At 38.5% G+C, this 22,804-nt stretch overlaps 1 protein-coding gene across 2 annotated transcripts in view; it reads left to right on the top strand.

The window, feature by feature from the left end:
• CLSTN2 (calsyntenin 2) overlaps positions 1-22,804 on the top strand; it is a 520,062-nt gene that overhangs the window by 489,577 nt on the left and 7,681 nt on the right. The window contains exons 10-16 of one of the 2 annotated variants that reach the window (XM_089507753.1): positions 1,457-1,623; positions 10,445-10,593; positions 11,288-11,514; positions 14,012-14,062; positions 17,332-17,502; positions 18,182-18,327; positions 21,858-21,981. In XM_089507753.1, coding sequence (XP_089363879.1) covers positions 1,457-1,623; positions 10,445-10,593; positions 11,288-11,514; positions 14,012-14,062; positions 17,332-17,502; positions 18,182-18,327; positions 21,858-21,981 — 1,035 coding nt within the window. The remainder of the gene's footprint in view (positions 1-1,456; positions 1,624-10,444; positions 10,594-11,287; positions 11,515-14,011; positions 14,063-17,331; positions 17,503-18,181; positions 18,328-21,857; positions 21,982-22,804) is intronic. The other variant, XM_089507754.1, reaches the window with a different exon arrangement.

Genomic DNA, 22,804 nt, shown 5'->3' with positions numbered 1-22,804 from the left:
CTAGGATTTGCTGTTTAGTGAGGAGATTTTAGATTTTTTTTCCAGCCATGAACTCTCGTGCCTTACCAAACTACAAAGCCCAGGATTCCATAAGGTGCAGCTATAGCAGGTTAAAATGCAACCATAGTATTATATTTGTGAAGCATGAAAGAATCCCAGGTCCTGAAACTGGTTTTGTAACCTGAAATGCATCTATAAATTATCAAAATTAATTTTGATCTTAAAGCAAACTACAACAAAAAGGGAGGTTGTCTTCTTCTGTAGAAAAAGATTATATTCAAATTAGAAGAAAAGAGATTCTGCCTAAACATTAGGATGGATGTTTGTACTGTAAGAACCATTGGATGTGGAATAGATGGCCTTGGAATGTAGTGGACTTTCCATCTTTCAAGATCTTTAGTTGGATGGGGATTTTTTTAGGAGTGTTTTAGTTGTGTATTTATGTATGGTAGATGATGAAATAGATGGCTCTTCTGGCCCCTTCCATCTCTATGGTTCTATGGAATGTCTGAGCCATAATCTGTCAGAAATCACTTAATCAGGGTTAAGAAATGCACCATCCCTGAATTTATCGAAGTTAGTGATTTTAGCGGCCAAAATGTATTGTTTTGGGATTGAAAAGTATTCATTTTCTGGTAAATTGTTTGATAAATCATTGATACAATCTAGGTATCCAATAATCATGTTGATAAAACGAAATAGAACACTGTTGTTTCTGTCTCTGCAGCTTTTAATTCACCTGAACTGTGCCCATTGACATTACTCAAAGCAAGAATGCATTCCATATCCATTAACTTCATTTGTATGAAATGAGTTTCCCACCCCATTCATCTATGATCTCTATTTAGCTCTCCAATTCAAGCAGTCGTTAAAGTAGTATAATCTATGTTTATGTTGTAGATTAACTTATTTAGTAGGAAGAACATTTCCTGGTTTAACATCAACTAATTATATAGTAATTAATATATTTATTTTCCAAGAAAAAATTGTTAAGATAGTCTTTTGATTTTGATGGTGCTGTGGTTTTGTTTTGCTTTGTTTTAACCAAGTTCTATTTGCTATTTTTGGTTTTCCTTTTAGATTCAGATACAACCACAAATCTCTTCAAAAATATAATAAAGCTTGATTGTTAATTTTTCCTGTTTCTAAATTAAAATAATTTCTGATGCATGCTGCAAAGTTAAAGTTTTGTATAGAACGTATATTCATAGCTAATTTAAATGACTTTAAAAAGCGAGTGTTAGGTAATAATATAAATAGTGATAATAAGCATAATGGAACCTTAAGTGTAATAGCAAGAGCCACATTCTGCCTAGAGTTCATGTAACAAAAGTAGCTAGCTTACCAACAGTTTTAAGCATTAAAGACAGTACTGTCAACATTGCTAGTCATAAATAAATCAGCATCTATGAATTCTTATTAGTTATGACATCTATTTTTCCCTTTTTTCTAATAGGGGGTGAAGTCACCAAGCCCAGATTTGCTCAATATTTCCATGGCAGCCTTGCCAGCCTTACCATCCGTCCAGGGAAAATTGAGAGCCAGAAAGTGATATCCTGTTTGCAGGCCTGCAAGGAAGGTCTGGATATTAACTCCCTGGAGAGCCTTGGCCAAGGAATAAAGGTGAGAGTTTGGCCAGCATCATCTTTGATAACATTTAAAGTTGATTTATGAAGTGTAGAGCAGAAGATAAAGTACAAATGTACTCCCAGGAGCAATCTAATTTGGCTTAAAGTCATGCAAGGAAAAAGCAGAACAGAAGAGAAGCTGTGTGACAAGAAATATTTCCATTATTTTCAATATAAACCTGCAGAAATTAGGTGTCACAGGTGTTTCACAGCCCTTTAAGCATTTCCAGTATCTCCTACCAGTAGTGTATATGCAGTCCACTTTTAAAAAATAGCTAAATTGCCCAGGATACTTATCCCGCACTCCAGCACTGAATTTAACCCAAAGTCACTCCCGCTTGATAAATCATCCAGAAAGGGACAAAATATTGTTGATTGTTCCCCAGGTAACAAATGGCCCAAGGGAGCAATTGGGTGGTAATTTTTTTAGGGGTGTGGTTTTCCAAAATCCACTGCAATACCAATGGAATCCCCAATCCCTGACAGTTTCCTACTCCTGAAACAGGAAGATAGCATCTATTGTATTAAGAACAAAATAATAATAATAATAATAATAATAATAATAATAATAATAATAAAGATTTATTTATAGCCCGTCCAATCACGAAGAATCCGGGCGGGTTACAACAATAAAATACATCAATTACAATAGAGTTAAAAATCAAACCTTGGACCTACCGCCCCCCCATACCCAGTACTAAAACAGAATTAAACAATAATAGTATGAAAGACATTAAAAACAATAAAAGCATTTTTAAAAAAGGCAGAAACATAGGCAGGGAAGAATAGACAAATGAGGGGACAATATCTCTATATCTGGGGAGGGTAACAATGAATCAACTAACAAAGCAAACCAGCTGATGCACACTTTATCATGCTCCATGATACACGATACAGATATAAATGAATCAAAGAAGGTATCAGCAAGCAAATCCAGTGGTTCCTTGAGGGCTCTTTCATTTATTCATTCATATATTGCAACAGAGAGCCAGTGATGTAATGATTTGAGTGTTGGACTATGACCAGAGAGAGCAGAGTTTGGAACCATGCATAGCCAAGGTCACCCACTGGGTCGTCCTGTGCAAGTCACACTCTCTCAAAGAAATTATTATTATTATTATTATTATTATTATTATTAAGCTTTATTTATATAGCGCTGTAAATTTACACAGCACTGTACATACGATCTTTTAATTATACAGTTCCCTGCCCTCAGGCTTACAGTCTAAGAAGACACAACACAAAAGGAGAAGGGAATGGTTGTGGGGAAGGGGATGAGGTCCTGGAGTTCATCTCTCCCTCTGAGGCCTGGACCAAGGCAGATGGACAGATGGAGGGCTCTGTTTCTTAGGATAGGCCCGATGGCATTGGGGAGGCCTGATGGCATTGGCCCACCCTCTCTTCCCCTCAGAGGCCAGGATGGAGTTGGATGCCTTCTGGGAAGGGCTCAGTTCCTTTAGGGAGGCCTGATGGTATTGGCCTACCTTTCTCCCCCTCAGAGGCCAGGATCGAGCCGGATGCCTTCTGGGAAGGGCTCAGTTCCTTTAGGGAGGCCTGATGGCATTGGCCTACCTTTCTCCCCCTCAGAGGCCAGGATGGAGTTGGATGCCTTCTGGGAAGGGCTCAGTTCCTTTAGAGAGGCCTGATGGCATTGGCCTACCTTTCTCCCCTTCAGAGGCCAGGATGGAGTTGGATGCCTTCTGGGAAGGGCTCAGTTCCTTTAGGGAGGCCTGATGGCATTGGTCTACCTTTCTCTCCCTCAGAGGCCAGGATGGAGAAATGCAATAACACAACTCCTCTGAATAAATCTTGCTAGGGTCTCCATACGTCATACAACAGTACCACAATAATTCATGGCCCTATGCATAATGAACACTAAGAAATGACAATAAATGCTCTACTCTTTACAACACCTCAAGATTTTTCATTGTTTTTGTTGCAACATGTGTCTTCCTGCCCCACCCCAAACATTTGGAAAAACATCTGCCAAATTTTCGGTATCATTTGTGGTTAGTGTCTGCATATTTGAATAGGAGGCCTATTGATAACAATATGAATTACAGTCAGATTAAATATACTTAATGTGAGAACAGTTGTAAACCATAGAAAGACATTAGCCTGAGACAGTCGGCCAAGAAGCACCGTCATGGGGCCAATAGTAGGGTTAGAGAGCACACAGTAACCGCACGCTCCCTAACCCTACTACATGTGGACACCGCCATGATTATGCAGCCCTGCCCACATGGAGTGCATATCAATGACGTGTCCTGTACGATGCGTCCAAATGATGTGTTGCACAGGACATGTCACCGCGCCACTGGAGGATGCTTATTGGCACCTTACCAGTGGCAGGGAAAGGAGCTCCATTTTGGAGCTCCTTTTTGGTGCATGCATTGTTGGCATTGCAACTGCACAGTGGGACCAGTGATGCAGAGGAGAAAGGAATCCCTTTCCCCTGCCCCTCTCCTCTGTAGGCCTGGGATGTCCAGGGGCAGTAAGCCCCAAGGACATCCCTTTTCCAGGTCATGGAGAAGTGGCATTTTGCTTCTGCCTCATGGCCCGGAAAAACGCCAGATTGGGGCCGCCGGGCTGCTGGTGAAGCTGCCCTGGCCCCAATCCAGCACGAAAAGGGGCAGCTGCAGGCCACTCCTTTGGGGCTTGTCTGTACAGTCCCATTATGTCTACTGAAACCACTGTCCATTGAATTCTGTTAATACACAAACTATGTCTGTATATGATCACAGCCTAGAACCTGAATATTATTTGCTGTTATATGTCTTCAAGTCATCTCTGATTTATTGTGACCCTAATGAAAACCCATGATGGGGTTTTCTTGGCAAGATTTGTTCAGAGGTTTGCCATTGCCTTTCCAAGGGGGTTAGAGCCTGTGACTTGCCCAAAGTCACCCAGTGGGTTCATGGCTGGTCTCTGCAGTCATTGTCCAACACCCAAACCACTATGCTGCACTGGCTGTCATACTTGTAGACTGATAAACAGAACAAAATTTAAAATGGATAAGCTATTTGAAATATATAGAGAGATTTATTATGATCAAGTGATCAAACATGCTATGAAATATTTTTCTTGCTGCTTTTACATTATAATGGTATACACTGTTAATGGTTTCTTAATTTTTTCCCTTCAAAGTGATATACTAACAAAGACTATACATAACAATTAAAAAAACATTTTCCAACAAAAAATAAGCTCTATAGAGAAGCCTAACTGTGAGAAAATATGCAAAAATATGTTAGTTATTTAAATTCTCCTGCTATTGCTTAGCTCCTGTTGAACTCATGATCGATAGAAACACAGCTTCTATACTACTAATGCTTTATCTGAAGCTGACAATTCTTTGAAGCCTGTGTAAGGAATGCAAAATTTCTTGTCTTCAGTTTTGCCTCCAGCAGCTGATCTAGTACAGAAAAGTGGCTGTCTCTGGGAACTAGCTGTGGGTGGGGAAATGAATCCAAGAGTTTAATTTTTCAGCTTCAGAACACTTTCAATCTCCGATCTACAAGCTGGCATGGTGCAACTTTCTTCTTTCATTTTTACCCTTTTAGTTATTTTGAGAGTCAGTGGAACAGCAGGAGGCAAAAATGAAAAAAAAGCTGTCAGAGAAGAGTCTCACAAAGTATTTCCTAGTTGGCCTGACAGTGGCATATCCTGATGAAAGAACCACAGTTGGCCCTAGAGTTGAACAGGGCATTCACAATGACAGATCGTGCCTGGCTTTCAAAAACATATGTACACAAATTGTACCTGTATATAAAATATGTATAGTGCTTGTGCATACATAGAATCATAGAATCATAGAATCGTAGAGTTGGAAGAGACCACAAGGGCCATCCAGTCCAACCCCCTGCCATGCAGGAAATCACAATCAAAGCATCCCCGACAGATGGCCATCCAGCCTCTGTTTGAAGACCTCTAAGGAAGGAGACTCCACTACACTTCGAGGGAGTTTGTTCCACTGTTGAACAGCCCTTACTGTCAGGAAGTTCCTCCTTAGCTTTTTCATTGAAAAGTTAAAATTAAGAATACAGTTATTGCAATTAGGCAGCCAGTTTGCTTGCCTTAAAAAACCCACTATAACTAAATCCATTAGACAAATATTCTGTTGCAATTTTTGTCAAATCATTAGCAAGTATATAAAAAACCTTTCCAAACTACTGTTACATTATTATCCTGTTTTCACAAATAAACATAAACAGATGGCCTAACAATGTATACAAATCATGGAATCACCAAATCTTAGAGGTGGAAGGGACCACAAGGATCCTACTAAGGAATATGCAGTCAAATCACTCCTGAAAGATGCCCATTTTAAATATGCCAGAGGAGGACAGTCCACTAAAGTTCAAGGCAGTCTGTTCCACTGTCAAACAGTTCTTATAGTAAAGAAGCATGCCTAATGTTTTAGATGAAATCTCTTGTCTTGTAATTTGAATCTACTGATTTGTCTTCTAGGTCCAAAACACACTGCAGTTTGAGTCTGCTTTAACTGCAATGGCTCAGTGCTAGGGAATCCTGGGAATTGTAGTTTATTGTGGCATCAAAGCTCTCTGACAGGAAGGCTAAATGTCTCACAAAACTACAGTTCCCAGAATTTCCTATCATTTGTTTGTTTGAAAGCAGTTTCAAATACGATTATTTCTGCAGTGTGTTTTAGACCCTAGTTTATGGAGAATCAGAAATAAAATTGTGCCATCTTTTATAAGAAACCCCTTCAGATACTTAAAGATGGCTATCATGTCACCTCTCAGTTTTCTCTTCTCCAAGGTAAATATAACTACAGTTGTCCCTCCATATTCGCTAGGGTTAGGGGAACAAGACTCCCGTGAATATGGAAAAACTGCAAATAACAAAAACACTGTTTTTATCTGAGAGGACACCTCTCTAGGAATCTCCAGGTTCTCCAGTGCAACTCTGTGGTCAATGTCCAACATACACTGACCATAAAATGGCACTGGAGTAGCTACAAATGGTCTTTCAGTGCAACTTTTAGTTAAAGTTGACCACAGAGTTGCACTGGAGGACCTAGACAGTCCTAGAGAGAACATATGAAATCCGTGAATAATCAAATCCGCAAATATCAAAGCAGCAAATATGGAGGGATGACTGTAGTTCCTGAAGCCATTACTCAAAAGGCTTGGCTTTCAGACCTTTGACTAACTTGGCCACCCTCTGCTGGACATGTTCCAGCTTGTCAATATCCTTCTTCAGCTGTGGTGCCCAGAATTGGTTACAGTATTCCAGGGGAAGTTTGCAAATTTTCAAATCTGCAAAACTGATAAACATGCCTTCTACTTCATCATCTCAGTCATTTACAATTATTTTAAAGACCAGGCCCAGGATAGAACCTGAAGCATTCCACTTCTACCCCCAGTAAAGAGCAACCATGTATAAGTGCTCTCTATTTGGTTTGGTTTGTCAGCTAGTTATAAATCTAACTAACAGTAGCATTGTCTAGCACATAATTCATAATTCACTGTCTTCATTAAAATCATGGGGGATCTTGGCAAAAGCCTTGCTGATAGCAATATGTTATATAGCAACTTCACTCTGCTGATCTGCAAAGATTGTAATTCTATCAAAAAACCCAGATAAGAATAGTTTGGAATGACTTGTTTTTGAGGAATCTTAGTAATCACAGCATTCCCATCTAAATGTGTACAAAATAACTGTTCAATGATCTGTTGCAGTATCAACATCAGGCTGACTGGCTGGTAGTTGCTTGGATCCTCTTTTTTGCTCTTTGTGAAGATGGGTGATGTATTTGCCTTCTTCCATTTTCTGGGACTTCTCTTATCATCCAAGACTCTCCAAGATTATTGACAGTGGCTTTGAGATAACATCTACAAGTTCCTTTAGTACTCTTAGAAGCAGTTCCTCTGTCCTGCAAACCTGAATTCATTTACAGTAGCTAACATTTTACTTTGCTCGTGTTTTGCCTGTTCTTGGCTGCACGCAGTTTTTCACCAGTTAGAGTACTGTTACCATTTCACCATCTTCTCTACACAGTGTGCCTACCATTTCCTTTTTCTTCCAAATATAGTAAAAATATTGATTTTTAAGATTTAGCTTTTTATACTTCCCCTATAAATACAGTACTGTTAAGGGGCTTTTTGTTTATATTCCTCTTTGCTGATTTATTGATACCCTTTCTTCCATTTCTTATATATGTCTCTTTTAAAGCTCATATCAACTGAAAGCTCTTTGTATATTCTTCCTGGTTTCTTTAGACACCTCCTGCTTTTCTTCCCCATTGAAATTGGTTGCACACCATTGCTTCTGTTTATCTCAACAAGGGATCGCCTACTAACACAACATGTCTCTTCTTCCTCTTGGAACTGATTGGAAGCCATTTATGCATAGATCTTTAAAAGACCCTCATCTCTGTGCTTGTAAAAAGCAATGCTGTTGTCCCTGTTCCCATGCCTCATAATTGCTGACAGGCAAGAACTTCAAATTGATTCTGTAGTTCCAAATTGCAACAAGAGCAGTGATAGTTCTGCTTCTTTCTTTGTGTGTCACATTCTTTCAAGCATCAGCCTTCTCTATTTGAGAATTGTCCCCTTCCCTAGAGACATTCCCCCCATATGTTGCCCTTTCAGAAGAGCCTGCTGCACACTTTCAAAAAAGCTTCATCCTTCTTGATAAATTGATGTGCAGATAAAAAGTGACACTGATATGAGACATGAAAGTTATACCTTTCAGTTATACTAGCTCAGTGTGTTCACTCCCATCAAGATCTGGAATATGCACTTCTTAGAAATTTCATTTTCAGTTCTCTTTAAAGATATATGTACATATATGAGTACACTGGAGGAAATTATATAAAAAACATACCTTAATACATAGGTGCATCTATGGTGGGCCGAAATGAGGACATTCCCCCTAATAAGAATTATGTTTTCCCAGATGAAATTTTCCTTCAGTCCCAAATTTTTTAGCATTGTGTGAAAACTGTTCACACCTAAAACTCTTATATTTACAGTTTTTGCATTCCCTTGGTAATTGGAACTGCAGTTTTATGTTCCTGCAATGCTAGGAATTTGGGGAGTGAAGGAAGATACCAGCAGAAACAGTTTTGAGACGCTGTTGAGACATCCAACACAGATAAATTAATGCATATATGGTAGTAAAATGTTATTTTCTAAGCCAAGTGATGTTTAACCACAAGGTGAATCATATTGAGTGCAAGATAAAATAGGAGGGACATAGAAAATGCAAATATATATATATATGGAGGGAGATTGTTTTAATAGTGACACAAAGCAAACAACACTTGAGTAGTAATTAGGGTGTAAATCATTTCATTTATTCTTACCAAAAACACAGAAGAACATCAAAAGGGATTACTTGACTGAGTGAGATTACAAGAGATTCTGTACATTTTTCTATTATTTTTGACATTTCAGGACTTTTTGAAAAAAATGTTTATGGAAAAAATTGGTTTTCGTACAAAAGCAGTGTTTTACATCCATAACACCAGTGTGTTGGCCCTGTTGAATTCTTATTCAGCTTATCCCTCTTAGATATTCTGTTTGATGATGATTGTTTTGAGATCTGAGTTAACTAAAAAAAATTGCCAAACAAAACTTGTTAATATTTAAGATGCCATTTTTTTCTGTAACAGACTAGCATATCTTCCTTCATAAAAGCCATAGAAAGCAACATATAGTTCAGGTCTTTGTGAAGATATAAAAGCCTTTACAACTATGCTATATATGCCACCTTTCTTTTAGCAGAGATGGCCTGCCCTGCTCATAAGCCTTATTAATAAGTTTGAGTTAATCAGACACCACATAGGTGCCTAGTTGGAATTTGTGAGGGGTTGTTCAACTTTGGGCAGGAGAATGATGTAAGTTACTGCCTAAAGATCTTTGTGAAGTCTTCTGCAAAGATACAGAGTGGTCTTTGTCTAAAAGACCTCTAGGCATGTCCCTGCATTAATGGTGGACTGACGTCCTCTTCCATGTTTAGCACACATTTTAACTCTACTTCTGTACAGACAAAAGTGCTTTAGAGCAGAGTGGACAATTGCACAGGATGGGACTGACAGTTATGCATCCTGGATGTACTAGAAATGACATGAAGTCTCTTCCAGCCACTGGTAGTTGTTGTTGTTTTTTAATTCCATCTAATTCCATCTGTTTTTAGTGGTGGGAAAATCTAGGTGGTTGAGTGGATAAAAATGCCACGTTGTGCTAGTTTGGGGTTGTTTGAGAATGAAAAGTCATTTTTATTTTGGGTGGGTTGCTTTCAGAGACCACATGTAGTTCATGAGCTGCACTTTTCCCAACTCAGGTCTTTATTGCCAAGGCTAGTATCCTGTTGCAATGATCTGGATTTATTGCACATTCATTATTATAGTATGATCTGAAATTTTCATCTATTTACAGTAAGCATACAAATAACATTAATAAAACAGGATATTTTTGTTGATCCTATAAAGATCCTGCAAAGATAAATTCACTATAAATTTGTGATGTCGAAAGCATAATAGTTAAATATTAAAGGAACTGTTAAGATTCACAGTTTTCCACTGACTTAATTTACTTTACAGATAGCTACCACAATCACTAAAATGTGTGGTATACTAATGCCTTGTAGTTGCTTGTATCTAAATGGTTTTTATGTACAGAACAAGCATTAGCTAATGAAATTATTGTTTTTCTTTCTTTTTTAGAGATCTAACCAGTCTCTCAGAAATAGTATTTAGAAGCCTGTTATTCTAAATATTCTAATGAATCAGCCTATATTGTTTCCCTAAATACTAATTATATTCTTTCCTCTCCCACTCCTACCAGTATCACTTTAATCCTTCCCAGTCAGTGCTTGTTATAGAAGGGGATGACATTGAGAATATAAATCAAGCTCTCAGAAAGGTTTCTTATATCAACTCAAGACAGTTTCCAACCTCAGGCATTCGGCGGCTTAAAGTCTCATCAAGAGTCCAGTAAGTTAAATTCGTTAAGCTTTATTAAACCAGCAGTATGCCAGAAATTTTCATTTCAAGAACTTTACATTTTGGGGGAATGCAATAAAAGTATGCAGATAAAACATTGTCAATAAAAGTTGACCTTTAATGAATTGGGCAATGGCATAAGAATTACATTTACTTTTACAATGAGATAATTTCGACTATTGAGTCATTTCCTAATTCCTCTATCCCCAGTAACTTCAGATAGACTTCTGGATGTGCATGAAATGGTCTCCTGATGCCTTCAGTATAAAATGGATGATTAGGTTCTTGATGCACATTTAACAAGATAGCTATATCAAACCCATTAAGCATCAATTTGAGTACCTAATATAAAATGCATAACAATTAGAAGCCATCTAATCAGGTTTAAGCATTGGTGGTTTGTTATATGTTATTTAAGAGTTTCGATGCTATGTGTGCATTGACCTTTCTATGGATTGTGCCTGCCAATGATATGCTCTACTACTCATAAGTAATTTGAAAATTGTGTTTCTAATGTTCACATGAGATGGAATGGTCAATGAGCAAACATGAACAATCAAAAATATAGACACACTAGAATGCATACACTGGATAAACCATGTTTCTTTAGACCGTGTGCTTCTTGAAAAGGAAGGATATACACTAAAACGTCTTCCATGAAGTTAATGAATAATATATTTTTCAGATGTTTTGGTGAAGATGTCTGCATTAGTATCCCAGATATAGATGCCTATGTAATGGTGTTTCAGGCCAAGGAGCCCAAGATCACAATAAGTGGAATGGATCATTTTGCAAGACCAGCTGCAGAGTTTGAACATGAAAAGGGTGTGATTCTTTTACCAGATATCAGGATTGTCAGCACTGTCACTAAAATGGAACATCCTCCTGACTTAAAGGAATCTATGGACAGAGGTTTGTAGTTTTCTTTTAAGATTATTATGTCAATGACAATAGAGACCAAATGCCAGGTAGAAGTAAAAGGAATGGTACCCTGCTGAGAGGAACACCTCTCACACAGAATAGATCCAGTTCTCAAGATGTGGTTAGAGTTATATAGACTTCAAATAGGGGATGAAATTAGAGCTTTTTAGGTAGACTGAAAGCATTTATTTATTTAATTCTTATCTTGCCTTTCTCCTAGTGGGTCGAGGTGGCTTACAGTAAAGACTAAAATAAAATGCAATAAAAAGAATATATATTACAGACATTTAAAATACAATTTAGTAAATTTTAGTATTAAAATTAATTTTAAAACTTGTTTAAAATGGAGTAAAAAAAAACCCAGCACACCCCATTAAAAACCCTTGTTTACAACTAATTAAAAATTGAAGGTTTATCTAAATAAAAAGGTCTTTGCCTGGTGGTGAAAAAGAGAAGAGGCCAGCCAACTCTTTCATTTGAAAGAGTTGAAAGCAAGCACAGAGAAGCCTCTCTCCTGTACATTTGTTGGCTGTAGGATTCAGAAGATCTTAGAACATGAGTAGGCTTGTATAATGAGATACAGTTTTTCAAATTGTCTGGGTATAAGACTATAACTGGCACTGTTAATTGTTCCTGGAAAAGGATGAGTAGTCAGTGGAGCTCTTTCGATACAGGAGTTATATGTTCCTGTAACCAGCTCCAATGGGCACTCTGGCTACAACATTTAATGAAATTTCTGAACAGTTTTCAGAGGTAATACACTGTAAAGGTTGTTGTTGTTATGTGCCTTCAAGTTGTTTCTGACTTATGGTGATCTTATCATGAGGTTTTCTTGGCAAGATTTGTTCAAAGGAGGTTTGCCCTTGCCTTTTTCTCAGGCTGAGAGCATGTGACTTGCCAAGGTCACTCAGTGGGTTTCATGGTTGGACCAGGAATTGAATCCTGATCTGGTAATCCAGAAAAGTAATATATCACTATAGCCAGAGCTGGTGTCTCAAAGAACTGGCACAGTAGCTTTAACTGAGACCCCAAGCCATCACTGAAGCCTGGACCTTCAGGCTCAGGACTGAGTCCAGGTGTATGGATGAGCTATGTGCCTCGGATTTCAAAGAGAAATTCCTTGACTTGACTTTTAAGTGACCAGGAGCATCTCTGTCTTGTCTGGATTAAACTTTACTTTGACCATCCCCTAATCTATAACTGACCTCAGACATTGGTTTAGTAACAAAACATCTTCTTTGGAATTTAGTGGAAATATATTGTTGAGTGGCATACAGACACAGTGAACCCAAAACCTTTGCTATATGTTCTCTCCATTTATAATTTTACAGCATATTTTAAAAATCTCCCTAAAGAGTGGATGTCCTCAAGTCATTTGAATACCTTATCATTTCCCCATAATGCCTGGTTTCCACCAGCATGATGCACTATGAATTGGTTAAGAGTAAGTTTAACATTGCACAGGAGCAGCCATTACTGTTGTGCTTTGAAGTTTGGTCTCAGAACCCATGAGAGGAGCAAAATATAGAGATGCGTTGCCAATGCCATCTTGTTGCCCATACAGAGAAAGCACAATAACCCTAATAAGTCACCTATGTATTTCCTAGACTTCTTTTCTTGGGTGGTGATAGCAAGCCCAGCCAAGTAGTCTAATAACAACCTAGGATTAGCCAATAACCTCTTAATAGCCATTTTTTAAAAAAAAAGATGTCCTTCCTAATTGGCCAGAGGATTTATATTGTTTCTTCCATGTTATGTCTTTCTGTATTTGGGTATCACATTGCTATTTTGATCTTTTAATGGGGTATGTGGAAGAGGAAAGAGAACAATGGTTGAGCAACCTGATAAATCAGCATGGTGAAGCATTAATCTCTAAAACAGTATGTTCTTGAGGAGACATGGGGAGAGGAGCCCACTTTGGGGTACCAACAACACTTATTAGCTTTGAACTCATGGCAGCCTAAAGAGTTTCCCCTGTACATAAAACAGTATGCGCATTTAAGAGCTCTTAGCATTTAAGACTGATCTAGTTCTTGAAATGAAAGTGCAGTAACCCAGATAAAATGAGTAGCATAATGTACATTTCTGACCTTCACCTCTTGTAAATAATAGGAACCTTAGGCCTCAGGGAGATGGGGCAAAAGGAGTGATCTGAGGCTGCTCCTGTCCCAGTTGCTGTGGGACCTTGGCAACCACATGTGCCAGGTCCCAATCCAGGCCACCACCACAGTCCTGAACCAGCTGCCAAAAAGGAGCAGTTTTTGTTCGCTCCTTTTTGGCCTGGCTCTTCTAGGATGGGGCTGGCTCAGAGTAGCTTCTGGCCACATTTGGGATGTGTAAATGCCACACATCCAATGTGACCCAGTGGCAGCCCTTTTGGCCCAACTGTTTTGGGCCTTACTGGAACAGCAGACCTGGTTTAATTAATTATGTATAGATAAGACTCTGAAAGAATAAGACTGTGGCCCTTAATTTCACCCATCTACAGTGTCTGTATACCTTCATTCTGAGGATATGGAACCAACTTTGGCTAGAAAAGGTAAGATTTTTAAACATATGATGGGAGAAAGGTGGTGGGTCCATAGTAAAAGAATTTTCTATAGAGAATATAGCAATAGAAATAGCAAGTACTTTTCTATACTGCTTATCAGTGAATTAGCACTCCCAAAGCTGTTAGTGAAGGGATTCAGGCAGCCTTCCTACCCCTTAAGCTCTGTCCTTCATTCCTTTCAGGAGGTGAAGGGAGCCTATTAAACTGCATATTTTCATTTTATCTTCCAATCTGTTTAGAATTCATTGAGGAAAAAGGATGATAAAGAATAGCTACGGGTTTTTGTTTTTGTTCCAAGTGAGAAAGGTTGTCTGAACACCACACTGTACCTGCAGGGTTATTTTATTCATGAAAGCGAATGAAACTAATCCCTCTTTACTAGGGATGGAAATAATGTTTAAAAATATTTCTAAAATGGTTGAAAAACATATTTCTTAAACATCGAGAAACCTTGATGAGAAGAATCATAGACTGACAAGAATCTTGTTCGGGAACATTTTCTATGTAGGAAACAGCATTTTTCTGTACAGAAAATTATTATAATTTCTGAGCCAAAAAAAATAATAAAGAATCTTGTTTCCTGCATGTAAAACAACATTTTCTCATCAAACATTCATGTGTGGATTTTGACAGAATAAGTCTCAAATCACAATGATTTTGTACACTTTCTTTTAGCAGGGAGAAAATTGGTAAAATTACTGATAGCTTACTTTGTAAAGAAAATCAAGAATTGCATCCTTACTGTTCATGCTTAGAAATAGAAGGGAAATGTACAGTATAAGGATAATCAAAATAGTACAGTAAAAGAACAGAGATCATGAAACTCTTAATATAAAGAAAGAAGGCAATGGAAGAAATAATGTCAACATATTAAAATTATTTTGAGCCAATGTTGAAACTACTGCATACTTGTCAGCTACACCTGAGCTGGTATGATATACCATAATTTGGACATGACAATTGGGGAAAAAAACCCTTTCTCCTGGGATGACCTCTTATGTACTCAAAATTTCTTGGGAAGGAACCTGTGCTGATAATTGCAAGTCACAGACATGTTACTTTAGAGAGAGGCACTCCTGAAGATATCTGAGTGCTTAGGCTTTTAGAAATAGCTACCAAGTTCTTTTATTGGAGCTTTGAAAGAAGACTGTAGAAGAGAGCAGGCAGAGCAGTTACAAGTATATACTTGCTATCTCCAGGGCTGTCTTTGTTCATTTTCAGACCCTTGTCGCCAATGTAAGAATTACAGTTTCCACGCAGAGGATGCTGAGAAGCTTTTCTCTGTGCTTGGATTGTATGCATATTCAGTTACATGAACAATATCCTCCAGCAATCATACCATATGTAGCATCTGTATACTAATAGCACCACTGCTGCCAAAGATATTCAGCATTGGCTTCCAGACATTGTATGGCATTCCAACTACAGAATCATAAGGAGTTTTTAAATGTTGTGCTCAAAGCACAAGAACCATGATAGTGAAGATTTTTCCTCCCAGTAAACTGAATGTGGGGTGACAACATTTAATCCAGCATATAGTAACTGTGGAATGAGTTTTCTACAACAGAAATATGTTATTTTTTATAAATAAATTTAAAAGCATCCCTTGAGAGAGAGGGAGAGAGATACAGAGAAAGTCAGTTTTGCAGCCCATTTAATGCAAAACAAACTAAAAGATGTAACACAAAATATACATAGTTTTTCTTCAGTGACAAGGCAGTTGTTATTCATAATGAAGAAAAGTGAATTTTAATCTCAGCTTTTACATGCTGGTCATTAATGGTCACGGAGTTCCACAAACAGATGGTACCAGATCCCTTCTCATTCTTTAAGTCAGGCTGGGACTAAGAACCACATTCAGGCATGTAAGGATATTCAGGGGCCACACTTTTTAAAATTTTTGACGCTTATCTTTTCAGGAAGGAGGGATGGGAGTGTTTGGAGGGAAGCGTGTCTATTGGAGCAGGTTGAGCAAAAGAGAATTTTAAACAGGGATTCAAACAAGAGAGATGGCAAAGGGTGGGATTGTTTGGCAGAACTGTCAAGATTGCTGCTGGGAAATAATGAAGGATGGGCAGCAAGGAAGTTAAGCAGAACTTAATTTACAGTGAGATGGTGGGAGCAGGGGATGGGAAGTATGAGAGCAACTTGGTTTTTATGTCAAACAGAGGACTGCTTAGACGAGAGTGCAGGACATGATGCTGGCTATTTTAAGTCTCAAATCTCTCAGCTTTTTCAGGAGGCACTCCAGAGTCTCAAGGGGCCACACTTTTGGGTCTGGCAAGCTTTACTTTGCCCATCCTTGCTTTAAGTTGTAAAATAACTAGGAGAGGTACTGTCATAGAGATGGTTCTTTGCTCTTGTTACAGTTCTTTATAATTTGCAGTAGTACAATTTTCTATAACTTAGGCTCCGTCCACACTGCAGAAATAATCTGGTTTGACACCACTTCAACTGCCATGGCTCAATGCTATGGAATTCTGAGAATTGTAGTTACACACTGGTGCCAAAATGACCACAGTTCCCAAAATTATATAGCATTGAGCTATGGCAGTTAAAGTGGTGTCAAATTGAATTATCTCTGGAGCACAGATGCAATGTAAGTTATAGTAAATTCTACGACCACGTTTTGTAAAGAATTGTAGCTAGAGCAATACCTGCCTCTATAACAGTACCTCTCCTCATTCCTTTGTTACTGTCAGTATACATTGACAAGTGAAGAGCAAAATTAGCAATATCTACATATGTTTCCATAGTTAAATTTCAATTTTGATTTTCTAAGATGCTTTTCAGGTCCTATGCTATGACTTAGTGCAGCTTATAATTGCTGTAAAATGTTTTGACATGGTCAACTTGTTGTTGTACTTAAAACTTTAGAAATAACAGCAGAAAATGCTGGTTTTTGTGCAGAAAAGGCAGTAATTGGGAATTATTCTGATTAAAATTTACACATCAACAATGTGTATGTAATTTTCTATGCAAATTTTCTATGTAAATTTGCATAGAAAACAGCATTTTTGTGCAGGAATTAATATTTCTGGGTTGAAATATTATTTTTCATGAAGAAAATGCTTTGTTGTTGTTTGGCTCAAAACAACAACAACATAAGTCTTGAGTTGTGTAATAAAAACTGTGTAATGTTTTAAGAATATTGCAGTGGGAAGAAATGTCTGAAATTACTTGTTGGTATCTTCAAGAATAAACATAGTGAACAATTGCATCCCTTTTCTTTTGTGGCTCTCTTTTTCTATGTCCAGCCCATAAACCTCTTATGTTAGAAGAGATGCACCATAACCTGGATTTTTGTGACATTTTGGTAATTGGGGAAGAATTAGACCCCAAGCAAGAGTGTTTGGAACTGGATCGGAAGGAACTTCAAGGCAAACACTTAGATGCTACAAACTCCACAGCAGGCTATTCAATATATGGTATGAGTGCTTTTTGATCTTCTTGGCATTTCTGTATATATCTTCTATATGTGTTTCTATGTATGTTCTTACCTTTGGAGCCATAATTTGTGTGTAAAGAAAAAATGGTGCCCATTAGCATAGCAAAACCTGTAAAGGAATTGCATGTGAGTGAGCTTCAAATGAACTTTGTCAATATTCTGTGAAGACTATGGAGCATGCTTTGGGGCGGCGGGGGGGGGGGGGGGAACCTATTTTTCTTTTACTAGAAATGCGCAATTTATTGCTGATTTTCAAAAGCACACAAGTCAATTTCTAAAATTGATGTAGGTTTAAACATGTGTAGAAACTGAATTGACATTTTCTGTGTCTTTTTCTATTGTGTTAAATTGCTTAAAATTTTTATAAGATATAAAGAAGTACATCATTGTGCAACTATATGTAAACAAACAGTTGAGTTTCTTGTGAAACTATCCTTATTGAATGAATGTCAGATTGATATGTCTGTTTATTGCCACTACAGTTTTCAAACATATGCATGTGTCCAGGCTTACTGTGTTCTGAACAGCAAGGTTTTAATATCATGTTTAATATTTATGTTCACTTCATTTACCATGAATCCATCACATTCTTCTTGCATGAAGGTTGCCCTTCCACTGTATTTTTTCTTAGCCTCACTGGTATTGTGTCTCTTCCGTAGGTGTTGACACAATGAAAAACTATGAACAGGTTTTGCAAAAGGTTCACTATCGCAACTGGCACACATCTTCCATCTTTGATAGGAAGTTTAGAATCAAATGTTCAGAACTGAATGGGCGTTATACCAGCAATGAATTTAATTTAGAAGTAAGTTATGTTTAATAACCTTGTTGACATCCTTTCATATGTTCTTAAATATTTCATATATTTATATAGTTCATACATATGTATAGCTGGTGCTTGCAATCATGCATCTGTTTTATGTTAATGTCATATAGATCAACATTAGCTGGATAATGATTTCTAAAATTATAGCTCATAGATTCAGTCATGGGGCTGATGGTCCCATGTCAGTGGGGTGATAATTCCACTCTGGGTTTTAGTCCAGATTTTAAAGACTATGTCCAATATACTGAATCCAAAATTGGTTCATTACGGTGGCTTCACTGGGGGGGGGGGGGAGATGCAGGGTGTGTAAACAGCACTGGGCGACACCCACAAGAGGGGTGACACCCAATTGGGCCTTCTGTCCTGAACGCATGTGCATCCTTGCTAGCTGCTCTGGCTTTGGGCTTGCTCCCAGGGAGAAAGCCCAGAACCAGAGGAACATGAGGGGTGCGTGCTGCAACAAACCCTGGAGGGCCAGCATGCTCTTTTGGCCACAGCCAATATCTCCTCCGGCAGCCCCCCATGCACCAAGTGACATCTGGCATGGGGACTCCACTGGTTCATTACATTGTATGGCTTTTTAAAACCAAAGTCAAATCAATTGTCTCATTGACCTTGGAGCCACCAGCCTCCACAGGATCCAGATATTACACTGCAAAGAAAGAGGAACAATTATCTAATTTCTTCCTCCTCTGCTTTGTGTAAATCTCTCTAATATAAAGATGGTCTGGATTGCACAAAGTGGCATTTTCATAATAACTGAGAAACATATTTAGCCTTGAACAAGAGGTTGAAACAGGATGTGTTTTACTAGTTGTGTTTGTACCAGGAGGGAGAGAGATCTAGAGCACGCTTTGCTTTGAAGAGTATATATATATTTAATCAGCTCTTTTTAGGACTTACTTTTTATACATGTCAAGTATATAACTATGTGCAGGAAACACAGTGTAAATTGTGTCTTTAGTTAATGAGGTGGAGCATAGCTGGGGCCTTTATGAAATGCTGCAGATATTTCTAAAGTCATGAGCCATCAAGCTTTGCAAAGCAGAATCCTTCTGTCCTTTTATTCTTGCATACAGTTTTGTTTTGAACACCTTGCTCAACTCCAGCAGTGGCTACAAGGTTATATTTTTCCTTATAAACTGAATGTCACACTGACAAAAGTGAGCCTTCATTGCATTATGAGCTGAAAATGTTTTCTACTGCATAAGAAAACACAGCATGTGAAAAGCTCCCTGTTTTGTTCCAACTATTAACCATGAACCTGACCACCTTCCATGCAAATTAACCTTTACTGCATTTGAATCCAGAATGCAGGCTATGGTATTAATGAAATCAATGGAAATAGTAGAAATATAATGTGATCAAAAGCACAGACAGGAAAAATCCATAGATACTTTTATGCAACCTAGTGCCTTTATTTTTGATGTTTGCACTGTATCTATCATTCTGTGAAACCTGGTCCTTTTCCACACCACCACAAGATCAAGTTAAGTGGAGTCATTTTAAAACCCAAATGTATTATTGGACTCTTAGTTCATATTGAAATAAGCAGTGTCTCAGCAGGTTACAACATGTACGCAATTTGCCCTCAACAAGCTGGGTACTCATTTTAGCAACCTCTGAAAGGATGGAAGGCTACGTCGACCTTAGAGTCCCTCAGGATCTGCCTCACAACATTGTGGCCACAGTACTGGCATTTAACCACTGCACCACCAGAGCAACTTCTAGGCTGCATCAATAGGAGTATAGTGCTAGATTGAGGGAAAGTAATAGTGCCACTATGCTTTGCTTTCATCAGGACCTTACCAGGAATACTGTGTCCAGTTGGGGGCACCATAATTCAAGAAGGATGTTGTCAAGCTGGAATGTGTCCAAAGGAGGGTGATCTGAATGATAAATGGTCTGGAATCCATGTCCTATGAGGAATGGCTTAGGGATATGTTTAGCCTGGAGAAGGGAAGGCTAAGAGAGGACATGATAGCCATGTTTAAATTTTTGAAAGTATGTCAAACAGCTTCAAACTGCTTCATTTATATACCACTTCATACTGAACTAACAGTGTCTAAGTGATTTACTACTGTAAGCTAATTGCCCCCAACAATCTGGGTACTCATTTTGGTGACCTTGGAAGGATGCAAACCTGAGTCAAGCTTGGGCTCTTTCACTGGCATTGAACTCGCAACCTTTGCTTTAAGTGGTTTAAGTATTATATTAGACCATGGCTGTCTCACTTGTATTAAAATTCTTAAGAATAAGTTGCTATATCCTATGAGAATGTGAAACTGGATAATATATGAATTGTACAGCCAGATTGGTCACTGGTGCATCCACGTTTGACCATATAACACCTATTCTGAAAGATCTCCACTGGCTGCCTATTCACTTCTGAGCACAGTACAAGGTGTTGGTTATTACCTATAAAGCCCTATATGGCTTGGGCCCAAGTTACTTGAGGGACCGCATCTCCCCATATAATCCACCCCGCACACTCAGGACGTCCAGGAAGAACTTGTTGGAAATTCCATCTTCCAAACATGTTTTACATCCCAGATGGCCTATTCAGTGGCGGCCCCACAAATTTGGAATGGTCTCCCCGAGGAGCTCCGTCTTGTGACCTCCCTGGTAACATTTAAGAAGAGGCTCAAAATGTTCCTCTTTTGTCAAGCCTTCCCCCCTGTAAAATGAAGCTGTGTATTCCCGTTCCCATTGATTCTCTGCCTTACCCTGTTGAATGATTGTGTTCAGATTTTGTATAATTTGTATTAGTGGATTTTATCTATTTTTAGATAAATGTTTTTAATGGTTTTTATATGGTCTGTAAACCACTTTGATCTATGGAAAAGTGGTGTATAAATAAAATTTATTATTATTATGGTTTTGAGTGAGTGGCTGCAGTACAGTACACTGCACCACCAGGGCTCACATTGAAAACAGGGAAAGCTTATTTTCTGGTACAGCTGCTGGATGAGCAGTGTGGCTCACTCACAGTCTACCAGCTGCTGGATGAGCAGCACAACAGATTCTGGATAAAAAGCTGCTTGGTGTGTGTCTGTGATTATGTGGCCTTCAGAGCCATGCCAGACTGTGAACAGAAGTTATCTCACCCCCCGCCCCCCAGGAGCAGTTGCTGCTGAGTGTGGTGCTGTTGTGGTCTCCCAACATCCCATTCAGGGTCTGGCATAGCTATTGGACATGAGAGAATTGGAGGTGATATGCTTTCTTATTCACCTAGTAGCTGTGCCAGTTCCACAGGGTGTACTACCCCACCAGTTACATACCCCCCAGGGTGTCACCCGGTGCAGGCTGCATTCCCCACACACACCCTCCCCAGTGATATATCTGACTGAATTTCTGTATCAAGATTTTTCCAATTGTCTTTACCCAGAAGAAGTGAAATGATGAAACAGCCATGATGTGAACTTTTGTACTAGGATTTCACATGCAGGTTTCTTCGGAATGTCAAATCATCTGTAATATTAATCTGCCTTTTCTTTTTTTCCCCCAAGGTTAATATTCTGCATAACTCCAACACTAATATCATGGAATATGTAAATAATATGGTAATACAGCCACAGTTTCTCCAGTCTATCCATCACCCAGAGGAAAGCATAACCAATATTCATGGCTCAGGTATTACCTGCATTAAAAAGATGAGAATTGCTTTGCTGGATCAGACCAAAATGCAACTAGTGCAAAAGTCTTTTTCTGGCAGCTGCCAATCAAATGTCATCAGATTTGTACTGGCAGGGTGCCTAGCTGAATGCTTTTACCTGTATATGTTTCATGTCTCCATATGCATGTGCATGAAAATTGGGAAACATTCCCGAGAGGTGGTTGGTGAATCCCATGTCATTTGGGCAGTGAATCCATTTCATGTTTTATTCCAGGCTTTAAAGCAATTATCCAGTGTCCTGAATCCTATTCTCAAAATATATTCCTTTAACTTTGTCCAAAACCTGCAGGGCATTCATGCCCCACTGACATTGGAACCACCATACACCAATGCATCTCCAGATGCTGTTGTAGTGAAGTGCATATAATCTCTAGTGAGCCATAGCTAAAGGCAAAAGATGGTGAAAGTTGCAGTCCAATGATTTTTGGTGATCCATATCTCCATGATATATATGGAGCTATCATGAGTAATAGTGATTAATGGAGCCATTTTTTTCATCACTCATGTTTAATGTGCTCTAAGAAGTATGAGTAACAGGAGTCTCTCTTCAGGCGAGTAGGAAATACAGCACTGACTATCCTTGCCTTTGCTTTTTCCCATAGCAACAGTGGTAGCTGGTGGGTCCAGTGTAAGTGGGGGAATGGATATGCTTCAAGTTTCAGTCCAACCTTTAAAGAAGTCAGTCAAGATATTGAATTCTATTTTCAAATAGGTTTAGCACTTTAAAGAGTTCTTTTGAAACTTGAAGTAAAGTCCACAGTATTTTCTCTGTCTCATTCA

This window comes from Sceloporus occidentalis, unplaced genomic scaffold (genome assembly GCF_023333645.1).
Source record: "Sceloporus occidentalis isolate IW3139 unplaced genomic scaffold, rSceOcc1.0.p SCAF_2, whole genome shotgun sequence".
Taxonomy (NCBI): Eukaryota; Metazoa; Chordata; class Lepidosauria; order Squamata; family Phrynosomatidae; genus Sceloporus; species Sceloporus occidentalis.
Note: the sequence above shows the minus strand (reverse complement) of the source record. Positions and strands in the feature narration are given on the sequence as shown.